Source organism: Lepisosteus oculatus, chromosome 12, assembly GCF_040954835.1.
Source record: "Lepisosteus oculatus isolate fLepOcu1 chromosome 12, fLepOcu1.hap2, whole genome shotgun sequence".
In the NCBI taxonomy this organism is placed as follows: domain Eukaryota; kingdom Metazoa; phylum Chordata; class Actinopteri; order Semionotiformes; family Lepisosteidae; genus Lepisosteus; species Lepisosteus oculatus.
In genome coordinates, this window is record NC_090707.1 from 7,474,001 (window position 1) to 7,487,743 (window position 13,743).

The following is a 13,743-nucleotide window of genomic DNA, read 5'->3' on the forward strand; positions in this document are numbered from 1 at the left end:
TGATGCTCATGCCTGATCTTCAGTCAACAACAGGCCCCTGCAGTCCTTCGCTCTTAATGACCTGTGTGAAGTCCTTACTGCCCCATCTGGCTGAAACCCCCACTGTAAGTGCACAGCTGTCCTGGGGCGAGTGCCCCAAGGTGTCACTCTGCTAGTTATCCTCCCAGACGGAGATGAAGAAGAAGAAGGTCTCCTTGAAACACAGAGCAGCGGGCCTTCGGGGGAAAGAAATGATTTACAGCAACCCAGGTACTTCTTCTCCGGAACTATTCCACATACAGTACCACGTCAAGGCTCAGGCACACAGCTGGTAACGAGGTGGCGCTCGTTTCTGCAGAGAAAGGGGTCCGCGTACCCTTGCCAGCGGGTTTCAGGGGGAGCTTTTGTTTGGATTTTCATGTCAATCCAACAACAGAGGAAACTGTGAAGAGGGGGGCGACTGTGTGGAGCTGCGGGTCTCTGTACAGTAAGTGCTCTGGGGCCGGGGAGCGTGTTTATTTCGGAGGGGAGGGGGGTGTGGAGCAGGAGACGAGGCGGGGATGCGGCAAAACAGGCACACGCCGAGCCACGGGAAGGTCCCTCCGCTGCGCTCCGAGCCGAAAGAGGAGGAGCGGACTTCACCGGGAGCTCGGGACAAGGGAGACAGGGACCCTTCGGTAGGAGACGAGACATTCCCGTATTCCGACAGACATCTGGGCAGCGGGACAGAGAGCGCGAGAGTTCGAGGAGGATATCTGGGGGGTGGGACCATCCAGAGCCCCCGTCTCACTGAAATAATCAGCCCCGGTGCACTAAATAATAATAATAATATAATATAGATTCATAGAACAATAATACTCAGAGGCTCCACACCTCTGATTACAAGACCAGCTGCCTTGGTGTCTCTGGATTTCTTTCATGTCCATCGCTCTTTTAATGCCTTCTGAGCCACTAGTGGCCATATCACCCTGCAACTCACAACTGGCAACCCACTGAAGCTCAGCAGGTGTGAGCCTGGTCAGTACCTGGATGGGAGACCTCCTGGGAAAAACTAAGGTTGCTGCTGGAAGCATTGTTAGTGGAGCCAGCAGGGGGCGCTCACACTGCGGTCCATGTGGTCCTAATGCCCTAGTATAGTGACGGGGACACTATACTGTAAACAGGCGCCGTCCTTCGGATGAGACGTAAAACCGAGGTCCTGACTCGCTGTGGTCATTAAAAATCCCAGGGTTCTTCTCGAAAAGCGTAGGGGTGTAACCCCGGCGTCCTGGCCAAATTTCCAATTGGCCCTTAACAATCATGGCCTCCTAATAATCCCCCTCTATGAATTGGCTGCATCACTCTGCTCTCCTCCCCACTGATAGCTGATGTGTGGTGAGCGTTCTGGCGCACTGTGGCTTGTCGCATCATCCAGGTGGGGCTGCACACTGGTGGTGGTGGAGGGGATCCCCATTACCTGTAAAGAGCTTTGAGTGGAGTGTCCAGAAAAGCGCTATATAAGTGTAAGTAATTATTAATTATTATTATTACTAGTGAGAAAATCAAGCTATTTCAGTGGCCCTGAGTCTTCCTGACTGTAAGACGCCCTTAAGACCTGCTTGGCTGGCTGCTTGGTACCTGGGGAGCAGGGCTCAGGACCAGCACACCTGGAGGACATGCCGTCACACATCTGGGCACCCGGGGGCAGACTGGGGCTCGCCGAGACACCGTGGACTCGCCCTCGCCCTCAGCTGGGGCGGTCCACAAACCACATCGTATCCGACTCATGGTTCCACAGCACAGGGAGCAAGGGCGAGAGAGACAGGGGCAGAAACATGGCTGTCTCACCTGCATCTGCACAAGAGGGCGTGCTTTTTACTCATCTGTCCCTTCTCCTCCCCCCCCCCGGCCCCCCGGTTTTTACACGTCCCCCCTTGTTGAGCCTCTCCACCACTGCCCCGTCTTGCTCATCTGTCTTGAGCCTCTCCTCTCCCAGTTCTCTCTGTCTTTGTCAATTCAGTCCCCATTAAACCCCTCTGGTACTGGGAACGCAGCCCCCGCAGTGTGGACTGTCATTTTTCAAGAAAGGAAACGGAGAACTGGGAATCTGTGGTTTCACAAGCTGATCTGCAATTTGTTCTGGAAGGATGTAATGGAGAATTTATGTCTATGTTTGTCCCTGCCCTAAACTGTATCTCATACAATCTATAATAATAATAATAATAAACTTTATTTTATATAGTGCCTTTAAAGGTGGCTTCTCAAAGCGCTTTACAGGATGACAACAACAATAAATAAGAAGAATACACAAGATAAAACACAATTACAATACACAGAGGAGACCGTGGATGGTGGTACTAAGAAAAGCAGAGGGGTGAAGAATGGAACAGTTCAGTAAAGGCTCTTCTGAAGAAGAGGGTTTGGAGTCTGGATTTGAAGGAGTTTAGAGAAGGTGACTCTGATATCCTTGGGGAGAGAATTCCAGAGCTTGGGGGCATAGCAGGAGAAGGTCCTGTCACCCATACAATGTAGACGGGGTTGGGGGGGACAGTAAGGAGAGCAGAATTAGAAGAGCAAGAATCTCCTTGTCTTTCCTTAGCAAGAGACCATCATACAATTTCTGAACTGTGACTCGGCCAATGGGAATATCTTTTTCCTTCCGGCTGGTTTAGGGACTTGAATCCCTGGTGCTCTGGTGGGAAGCAGAAGGGAGGGGCAGAACCAGGCTGGATTCTCCCTCCCTCCTCAGGAGGTTCGACGTTGCTGTCCCAGCTGACTTTAGCTGCGGCCTGTGGGGAACTCCGGGCCCTTTCCATAGCGGGATTCTCAGGGATCATGAACACATGACACGTGACAAGCAAGACGAGGCTTTTCAGCCAATCTAGCCTTGCTTGGCAGCGAGAAACTCATCAACCTGAGAATCTCATCCAGCTGTTCCTTGAAGGAAGCCAGGGAATTGGCTCCAGTTACATGGATGGGCAGTCTGTTCCACGCTCCCACCACCCTTTGTGTAAAGAAGGGACCTCAGAGACTGTTAGGGTGTCGGTCATTCCCAGGACTTCCAACGGCAGGGAAGCTGGCTTATTTACAGTTGAGGTGTGCTGTGAGGCTCAGGGTGTAGGACAACACTTGAAAACGAGTAACGGGTACCCCAGCTGTGTACGGGCCACACGTGCGACATTATGCCAGTATGGGGCTGATAAGTGCCAGCGAAGAAGACTTCTGCTCAATATGCATTGAATTAGACACTCTGGCCTATGGATGAACCACTGGAAAAGATGGAAAACAGGGAAGTGGATGGAAGTTAGGATACTTCAATGTTTGTTTTTTTTCAGGGGGGGATTGAAGGGTGGAATAGCGATGGGACCTTCAGCAGCAGCGTGTCCGTACTCTGCCAAGCAGATCAAGCGCTCCTGTCCCCCAGAACAGCACTGGAGCTTCCCTCTGTAGGCGAGTCCAGAGCGGGCCGGTCACTCCCTCACCCCCTCCATCCTGAAAGGCAGCCCAGGGAGGACGAGTCCACATTGTGATTTATGGATGCAAACAGAAGCAGCCGAGACGCGGGCTTGTTAAGGACGCTCCAGCCTCCGAAAGCCTTCCCTTGATTTACTGCCATAAATATTTAATGTTGGGTTTGAATTGTTTCCCAACAGCCTGTCTGCCTCCGGCAAAAAGAGCTCGACTTTCTCCGGCTCACTCCCGACTCTCACCTTCGCCCAGCGGAGCTCTTCCATCTCTGTCCTCTCCGCGAGGCCGCGAATTCCAAATGCGGAAGATGAAGGAAGAGGCCACAGCCGGCGCTGTATCCAAGAGCACCCTCTGGCACCCGGCGCAGGGGGGGAGTCCGGCTCGCCGAGACCGGGCTGGGCTCGGACACAATGTTCCCTGACGCGACCCAGGGGAGCACAAGAGCACAGGAGACGCCCGGGACGATTCGCCGCTCCTGTTCGGAAGAGGGGCAGTGAGGGCAGAATCCTGTCAGGGCAGGGCCGGTCCAGAGCCGCTGCCCCTCCCCAGTAACCCAGTCCGGGGCGCGGGGGGGCTCCTGAGACACTGGCGTGGGTGTGCAGCCCAGGGGCTGGGGTCTCCTGTTCTCTCTCTCCATCGCGCCCTCTCCCCAGTACCGCACTGCCCACTCGGCCCAGCGCAGAGTGGGCTCAGGATGGGCCGGGCCTCGCGCCCGTCCGCAGGGATCCGGTAGATTCAGATTCCCCCCCTGCCCACCCCGGCAGGAAAGGGATCCCCAGATCCTCAGATCTCTCGGCCCCGAGCCGCGTCGCGGGCAAGATGGGCCCCATGCCCGCCTCCCTGTCGGCCAGCTCCCTCCTGCTCCTGTGAGAAGCGCCGTTACCAGCTCACAGCCTGATTGCCAGGGACGGCTGGGCCGGGTCGGGACTGGGCCGAGAGACCCCCCCCCCCAGGGAGGGCCAGGTCCCTGCAAACCAGCGGTACCGCAGTTCCAGCAGGTGGCGCTCTGCCACACCACGGCCCCTCCCAGGTGACCAGGGGCAGGACGAGGCGCCGCGAGAGGTCCCGACTGCCTGGTCCCTTACGGCCCCAAACAAGAGGGGTGTGACCCCCCCACTCCGGCCGCTTGCTGCCCGTTCTTCCTCCAGCCCCCCCGTTTCCCCCCGCTGGGGCAGCAGTTTCCCTCTCCTCCCGCTGCTGGGCTGTGCAGTGGGGCCCCCCTCCTGCTCGTGAGGCCAGGTCGTCCGAGCCTGGTTTTCCTGCCATTTCACAAACACACACCCGCGGCCCGGTCCCCCGGGGGGAGCCGTCCCGCTCAAAGACCTGAGAGACGGAGGAATTCGGGTATGTGATTGGCAGGCACGTGTACGCGGCTTGTTTTGAAAGTTTTTTTTTTGCGCGGCTCGGCCGTATCTGAGTGTTAGGACCGCGCAGGTTGTGGGGACGGGCGAGGGTGAGATGCAGTTGCTTTGTATGGCCTTTTAATTGTATGAGCTCGCCAAACCGAATGCCAGGCAACTAACTGTTATGGCAATAAAGTATTGAACCTGTGTATTACCGCTTACTGCAGGTCTGCTTCGGTGTTACTGAGCGCTGCATCCGTTCAACGGCCTTGGCAGTGCCTGGGGGCAGGACCGTTCAAGAACAGCAAATTAATACAGGAGATCGATGAATAATTTAACTAGCGGGCTTGGGGAGCTGGGTACGCTGGGCGTGAAAGGGGGCCTGCGCTCTGGGCGAGACGCGCTGTACCGAGCTTCCGTAACCGAATCGATTCCGTTCACCTCTGACTGCTGTTCATCATCCTTAGAAAAGCTGGTGCGTGTGTGAGCCATCCAGGAATCCATCTGCTTGACACGAATACTGACATAGCCATAGCTTGGACTGGAGTGACCCGCCCGACAAGGCCACTGTTGTAGAGAGCACGCACACGCACACACGGGGCGACGGCTCCAGAGCCGAAACGTTGAGTCTCCTTTCAGCGTGGAATAAACCTGTACCTGATCCCTTACCACTGAGATAAAACCGAGGGACGGACTGTCCAGCAGAACATAAAGCTCCGGAGGCCCAGAAGGCGGGATCTGGCACGAGGGGACAGTCGACGCTTTGCTGTGATCCAGGCCCTGGCGCTGAGGCTGCTGGGAAGGCGCAGGAGGAAACAGGAAGTCCAGTGCTTAAGGCCTGGGCCTGCATCCGCCCTGGAGCCCGAGCAGCACAAACGAAAATGTTAAAGACATAAGTGTGGAAAAGTGCTGGTGTGCCTCCAAGAATTGACCAATTCATTAAAGTTGTTCTCAGATTCTTTAAAAATATCTAGCTTATATGTGACCCCCCCAACATAATCTTCATGTTCTTGATGGGGTTTTGGCCAATTTGTTGTTCAGCTTTGCTCATTTAATGTTGTCTCTGCATAGTCACGGGGAGACATGTATGAATATACCCGTGCTTGTTCAATTTTCTTTTTTGTGTATTAAGATTTCAATTAAAAAGACCGCTCCTCCGCGTCTGAATCTCGTGTTTTCACAGTCAATTCCGTGGACGGCTCTGGAGTCGCGGAGCTGCCAGTCTAACGGGTGTCCCCAGTGAAGAAGCTGGTGGCACCTCTGCCGCTATCCTTACCAGACGCATTATATTGAATCGTCCAGAAGGAGGGTTTAGAAGGTTTGTTTTCGCATTGAAAACAGAGCACGGTCAATCTGCAGGGGGATGAAAAGCTTCGAGACACCGATTTTCTAAAAAAAAAAAACACTTTTTAAGATGAGATCCGCCGTGATTTTGACCGGTCTCTATTGACTTCATTGGCGCCCGCGCTCGCCGGACCCGAGTCTCCTTCCGCATCAAACCGCTTTCAGGGATACACTGCAGGCACGCCGGTTTCCCCTCGGCCTCCTGTGCTCTACGTGTTTAACTCTCTTCCCCGCCGCTGCTCATATTTCCCAGCTCGCAGTTCCTGCGACCGCAGTCGAGGCCGTGGCGCTCAGATCGCTCGGTCTCTGTCAGGTGTCCCTCCGCTGTCCGCCACAGACTGATCGGGCCGTCCAGGCGGGAGGTCATGTCTGTCCCTCCGGTACGTGGCCGCAGAGAGACCCTTCGGCTCTTTCAAAATACTAAAAACACAGTTACTCCCGTTGACAGCGTATCCAGGAAGCACCTGCTGTTCCGGCAACTTTTAATGCCGGCTCGAGGAATACAGTCGCGGTTCTGGAGCACGGGGTGAGGATGTGGACCAATCAATACGAATCAATAGCCCCTTTCAAAAGCGTGACGCTTCGTAGCACGTCTCGAGGGAGCTGCACTCTCGGTGTTTAGCATTGCAGGTTATAAATCAGGCACGGAATAAAAGCCACACACCTCAGGTACTACAAGGACTTTCTAGTCTTGCAATTGCGTTTTAACAGTGAGCCATTAATATTCTGTGTCTGATGTTTGGTAAAGCGTTGCTAATTAACCCCATAGCCACGTCGTGCAGCTCCTAATCACGCTATTACATGGATGACAGTTGCCTGTCCTGACCAAGCAGGAAACCCTCAGGTGTCCGTTACCGACGACTAGGAGTCCTCCCAGCGGCGTCCTGTGAAGTCAGCGACACGCGCCCGTCCTGCACACTCGCCGGTGTGGAGCGGCTCTGCGGCCCGCGCCCGGAGCGCGTGAGCGAGCCCCGCCCGGCCCCGGCCGCTCCGCGCGTCTCCATATGTATGTGACGGTGTTCGTCTTCTGTCCTGTTGAAATGTGTTCGGTGTACGTTGTTGTGTCTCATCCGCGTCCTTCCCTGTACCGAAAGCAAATCCCACCAACTGCTGTTGAGGATCATCTCTTCCGTTGCAGCGCACAGTGGGCAAACGGGTCGCCCTGTCCTCAGACCCCACCTCCCCGGCCGCCAGATACGAACCGCAGGGCCGTTCCGAGCCCTGCACGACCGCGCACCCCCGAACCCCCGAACCCGGGCGCGTCCCCTTCCCGCGGCGCTAGGGAAGGCAGGTGTCTCTGTGAGTGAAGTCCAAGCTGACCCGCCTCCCCCCAACGCCGCCGACGGACTCCAAGTCATCGACGGGATCGCCTCTAACATTTCAGCTCCCGGGCCAACGACGAACAGGAGCGGAGACAGACGCGTCCTGCACAAACGTTTGGAGAGGCAGCGTGTCAGAAATAGCGACGCGCAGCCCTGCTGTGCTGGATGTGGGCTCAAAAGGAGTTCGTTGATCTTATGTTGCACGTCGTTGTTTTGTTCTGTTCTCCCCCACTTCTCTCGGCTTCAGGATATTCAGGGGAGAAATGGCTTTCGGGATATTTGGAGAGAAGGCGGGAGTTACCGCTCGACACACAGACAGGGCGAAAGGATCTGGAGATTAAACCCCACTGGGTTGGCTTCGCGGAACTGCGGGAGGGAACCGTCCAGACCGTGGGGGAGAAGAGCCGAGCCGGGTTCGAGCCCCTGTGTCATCAGCGGAGCTGTGGGGATGAGCGCCGAGCAGGGGACCCGGAGGAGAGGGGAGTCGGTGGGATTTAAGACAGTGGGGGGCGGCCCGTGAGTGGGACTAAGTGCCGGGTGACCTCTCCCGCGCCCTCGCGTCTTTATTCAGCGCAGGCGCGCCTGTCACGGGTGTCGTCGCCCGTGTCGGGGAGCAGACGAGCAGTGGGCTACCGGCGTCGCTCTGCCCGGGCGCCCAGTGACGCGGAGCCCGGCGCCAAGCCGCTGCCAGTGAAGTCACTGTGGGTCCCAGGCGTGTGGAGAGCCCGTCCGCATGTCGGGCCTGAGGACAGCCAGGGACAGCCAGGGACAGCTCATCAGGAGTCTGGTGCCATCCTCTGGGAGGTCTGACACTCTGAGCCCGGAAACACACGGGGTTTACCTGCTAGTCCGTAAAACAATCGCTACGACAGGTCTCCCCCCAAGTCAAAACCACACAAGCGTGCTAACTTCCGCCAAGTCCGGAACAGTGCTTCCAGAAAGAGAGCCAAGCAAGTAAAGCTAGCTTTTATCTTTGTTGTCTCTGGTAAATAATCAATACCAACAACTCCGGGGACAGTGCTAGAAAATAGATTTTATTCAACGGTTTGCTTATTTTAGAAGCTGTCTCTTCCATTTCCAGTTTTTTTTTTGAATACCTGGCGAAGCCGAGGCGCGTGGCTCGTGCCCTCGTGCCCCTAACTGACGCGTTCGGCGCTCGCGCTGTCCCCCCCGGCCTAAGGTTGCCGCGCGCTCTGACAGCCCGACAGGCCGGGAAGAATTTTAAAACATCCACGCGTGTTAATTATAAAGACTGCACTTAAATTGCCTCAGGCCTATAATTAAGTCAGCGTGCAATCTGAATTCTAGGATTCGTAAAGTGTGCTGTGAATGTTACAGATCGCCCGGAATGAATTTTAATATGACTAAAAATCAGTACGCGACTGAGGTAGTTGAGCCCACAGAATCTGAATTTTTTATTCATATTATTTTTAGGCGGAACGGTGTGCCAAGACAACATGCGTCAGGGCTGTGGGCTGCGGATAACATAGAGTGTGAAAAGTGAACATAGAGAGTGGAGTGTGAACGTGGAGTGCAAGGCGACGAGCTCGTGCACGCTTGTGCGGCCCCGTGCTCCTGGCAGAACAGGCTCGTGCAGTGCTCGCAGCACCGCCGAGAAAGAATCCACTTGGGGCACGAAGCCGACGAGAAGCGGGACACGTCTCCCTCGCTGGTGGGCCGCCAGCTCAGCGACACGACGGCCCGTGTCGCGACACAGCCGCTGCGCGAGACTGAGAACCATGTCGCGACACGATAAGGTCCCCAGGAGCTCCTGATCTCGAGGTCCTCGTTTTATACCGCACGCCCGTGGCTTTGTTTCAGCGGTGAAAAAGTGAAAGAACTTACACTCTCCTTACACTCTCCTTACACTCCCCTGTGTGTTCATGGAGCCCGACCTGCCGCCCCACACCACAAGCCCACCGAATCACAAGCCTTCTCAGAACCACAGAGCCCGGGAGGTGAATCAGTAATCATCAGGTACATGCCCCGCACCTAGGAATTAAAGGGAATGCGCTGTGGCCTACTGCAGGTCAGCTTTCATTTTCTATGTCAGTCCCTTGGTGAAGACGAAGTCAAGACGGGGCGAAACTACAATGGTCGTCTTCCTGTGTCGCAGGCGGCCCGGCGCCTCCCGGAATCAGGCCCCCCCCCCGTCTGCGAGGCTCAGTGCCGTGTTACTGTGCGGGAGGGGGGACGCGCTACCCCCCTCTGCCTGACCCGGGGGGCTGACTGCCGCTGGAGTCGCGAGCCGAGAACATCAATCATCGCGAGCCACGACCGGCGAACCCCCCCCACCCCCGCGACTCTCCGGAGCCGCTTCCAGAAACGCACAACTCCGAACCTGAACCCTTTTCACCTTCCCCGCCGGCCGAAACAGTGAACATGCAGTTTATGTGCACACGCGTGCGACCGAGCTGGACGGGTGTTACCGCTCTTGGTCATCGCGTCGCACATGAAATGTAACTTCATAGGAAGTACAAATAAGTTGTCATCTTCGCTTTTAGCGCCCAAAGCACCCGTGCGCGTGCTAGTGATTCGCTTTAGCGCCCTACTCCGGAATGAAAGACGGCACTATCCTGTCTGCAGGTCTGTCCCTCTCCGCCGCGGCTATGTGCTATCTGCTCTCCCAGGATATTGGCATCTTTTGGGAAACATTCTCAAAATTTGATAGAAACGCGTATTCCGTGGATATTGCAGTCGGGCCAGTTTCTGTATCTGGTCCTGTATGTCCATCTGCTCATCTGCTCCTACTATACTGAGTACCACGCTCCCCGGTCTCCTCTGTGTGTTGTTATTGTATTTTTGTCTTGTGTGTTCTTTTTATTTATTGTTGTTGTCATTCTGTAAAGCGCTTTGAGAAGCCACCTTTAAAGGCGCTATAAAAAAAAGGTTTTTAATATTTTTATTATTATCATTGTTGTCTTACTGCTCAGTCCAAAGCAGGCTCGCGGCCAAAGGGCATTTTAGGTGTGAGGGTTCAGCTCGGATCTTTATCATTTATGTTCTCGGAATCTTGCCGTTAAGTTCGTGACGTCGAACCTAACCTCGAAGAGCTGGGTTTGCGCTGGTTTCTGGGCGACCAGTGAAATACGACCCCAAGGGGTGTCCGTGTGGATACTGTGTGGGAGTGCTTTCAAAACCGAATACAGGAGGCCGAGGTCTGTACCCAAACAGTGGCGGAGGGGTGGAACAAGCTACCCGGACACGTTATTGAAGCCGCCAAGCTGACTAACTTTCCGGAAACGGCAGAATGAGATGATCAGATCAATTAACTACTAGCTACCGAGCAGACTGGGCGGTTTGTAACTTCTCTGACGCGAGCGTGTCGCCATGGTTAAACGCACCTTGAGCAAGGGGACAGAATGTAACTTTTCTTTTTGAAGAGGCGGTGCCAGCCCAGCAGCACGCGGGCGCCGGCTCCAGACATAAACACGGGGCAGCGCGATTCTCAGTCCCGGGCCCGTCGTCAAGCCGGTCTTCAGGCTTCACCTGGCTCGGAATCTCCGCTCGGAGCTCCGTGCGACAGTGCCGCAATCCGGATACAACACAAACAAGGGCTTTATCTCGTAGACGTTCGTCTGACTCGGAAACTGGTGTTCAGCAACATTCAGCTGAAAACTCCAGAGATACTACAGAGGGACCCCACCGCCAGATCCCCTCCCCCACAGCCTACACCACAACGCCAGCGCATTAACCCCAATCTGTACTGCAGCGTCTCCCCAGTCCATCTGCACTCCGTAGTCTTCACTGTTTTTAAAGGGCATGTCGCATTTCTGCTGACGCTTGGTTTGCATGTGCACTTAGGTCGTCTGCGGACACCTCCCTTGTTGTACAGCGAAGTGCGTCTGTTTGATCGCTCCTTTGTGTGTGTGTGTGTGTGCAGTTGCTGAAACGTCTGCGAGGCGACACTCCGTCATGCACGGGCGCTCCGAACACAGCCAGCTGGCGCGCGCAAGGAGCGGGGTCAGTCCCGCGTGACCGCGAGCGGCCCTATTGTTCTCCGTGTCACCCGCAGGCCAGCAGGGAATAAAGAAACACACACACACGTCTTTACTCGGCTCTTGTGCAACCCCTCTCAACCAGCCGAGCCCCGCTCGAGAGCGCAGAGCCCCGTTTCATCACGTGTCACAACTCAGTCCTGCCCGGCCGCGGCAGAGCTCAGTCTGGATCAGTCAGGTCAGCCGAGGAAACCCAGCCTGTCGCTTATTCTGAAACACTTCTGTACCACAATACCTCATGTATAGTCGGCGTGTGTGTGTGTGTGTGTGGGGGGGTTAGAGTCAAGCTTTAAAACGTGGTTATTTCTTACACAAATCTATACAAAAATAGTACACAAAACACTGGTGCGCGTTTGTTGATCAGGCTTCTCATTCCCCTGAGCTCCTGCTGTTGTGGTTTTACCTGTGCCCGGCGCGCAGTGAGGTACGGGAGCTGTCCAAACCCTGTAACTGCTCCCGCCTGTCAGAGATTCACGACAGGACGACAGACACCGGGCTGCTCCTGCTGCACCGTGTGGAAGCAGCCCCGCCACAGCCCTGCGTGTTATTGCACTAAAACACACACACACACACAGCGGGGAGCAGCTCGTGCAGTCTTGCATTGTTACCGGGGAGAGACAGCAGAGCAAGGAGAGCGGCACAGGGGGGTGGGGTGGAAATGGGATGGGGGGGTAAAATAAATGCCCTGTTAAAGGGGTACTTACGAGTGCCATCAAAGCGCGTGGCAATCGTGTCCAGGAAGGTGTTCTGCGGGGCCAAGAGTCCCTTCATGACCGGCATCCTGGTCCGGGTGGACTGGGCTCTCCGGCCTCGCCGCCCCGGGGCACTGGACTCGGGCTCGGACCCGAAGCCGGGCAGGAAGCGGGATGTACCGGGCGCGCACCCCAGCCCCTGGAGGAGCGCGCCGATCCGAGACACGCGTTGCTCCACTTTCCGGGCCGGAGGGGGGACCGTATCCTTCAAGGGGAAACGGGCATGCCCGACCGGGACCCCGAACCGAGCCCCGGCTGGAGGCGGGGGCGGGCGGACGGACAGCCGGCCGAGTCAGCCGGCCGAGTCAGCGAGAAGCGAAGTTGCTCGCAAGTTCGCCGGAGCCAGACCCGGGAATCGGCGGAGACAGGCGCACGTGTAAGCAGGTGCACCGCGGGTCACGGGCGCTGCCCAGGGTCGCGCGCCGGCTGCTGCGGTCTGAGCGGCTGCGCTGCTGCTCCGCGCGAGGCTGTGCGGTGCTCTCGCCTCGCGCTCTGCTCTCTCGGAGCTCTCCCTCCACTCGCCCCTCCCTCGCCGACTCGCTGCTCTTCCTCGGCGACTCGTGTTGCCTGGTTTCTCCGAGTTGCTACCTCCAGCAGATGTCGCGTCACGTGGTCTCTCGGGGGGCTTCGCTCGAGGGCGGGTCCTCGGAGCGCGACCCCAGGTACGGTCGCTCGCACGCTCGCGCCTCCTCCCACTGCAGGCGGAGTACTTTTCCCGAAAGTGCGCGTCCTGCTGCGTTATGAAAGAGGCTGGGACCGCGGACCGGGTTGTACCCGAAGTGAATTTAAAAAGATGCGAATTAAGTCTCGCCCGGGCTCTACGTTGAACGCACGCGCGCGCTTCCAGCTTCTACAATTAACGCTCCACGTTAAAAGCCATTTTGGTTACAGTGTTCATAAATCACAACTCGACGCGCGCCTATTCTACAGCCTCTTCGGAAGAGACTGCATTCTGTGCACTTAACGGCGTGTTTTTTTTTAAACAACTCAAACATATTACTGCATGAAACGTCCTCCGGGCTTACGAGGTAATGCGAGCCTACCTACTGCTGACTTTATGTGCCTCGGTAATTTCATTTGAAATTTGCTGCGGTTTAAACTGGTTACGTCCTTACAGCAGGCAGGGAAACTCGACACCCTGGAGGATAATTGTCCGGGTAGCACCGCCGCGCTTGCCATGTGTGGCTTTATTATCGTGTTTCCAGGGAGTGTAAACTCAATCTGGCACGAAACGATGCCATAATCAAATCCGTCCCCAGCATCTGTACGTGTCAGCCTCTGCAGCTAACATGATAACTCCTACACCACCGAATCCAAACCAAGCGCGTTCGATTAAAGACGACAGGGAAGAGCTCTCTCCGGGAGCTAACCAGCGGAAGATTGAAACGCGTTCAATCAAGCCTCACGCGTCCTCCGGCCCTGCAGATCCACCGCTGACACCAGCCCAGCCTGCAGGAAGGCGGTGGAGACCTGGCGAGAAAGAGTTCTCGAAATGGCCAACGTGATAAGATCATACTTCCCCTTAGCCACATCGTAACCACCATACATGAACTGATTA

The 13,743-nt window shown here is 56.0% G+C and overlaps 1 protein-coding gene across 1 annotated transcript in view; it reads right to left on the reverse strand.

Moving 5' to 3' along the window:
- The window catches only part of kcnh3 (potassium voltage-gated channel, subfamily H (eag-related), member 3), a 73,682-nt gene extending 60,245 nt beyond the window's left edge, over window positions 1-13,437 (reverse strand). The window contains exon 1 of the mRNA XM_069196448.1: window positions 12,138-13,437. Coding sequence (XP_069052549.1) covers window positions 12,138-12,213 — 76 coding nt within the window. The 5' untranslated portion in view covers window positions 12,214-13,437. The remainder of the gene's footprint in view (window positions 1-12,137) is intronic.
- Between the last annotated feature and the right edge of the window lie 306 nt (window positions 13,438-13,743).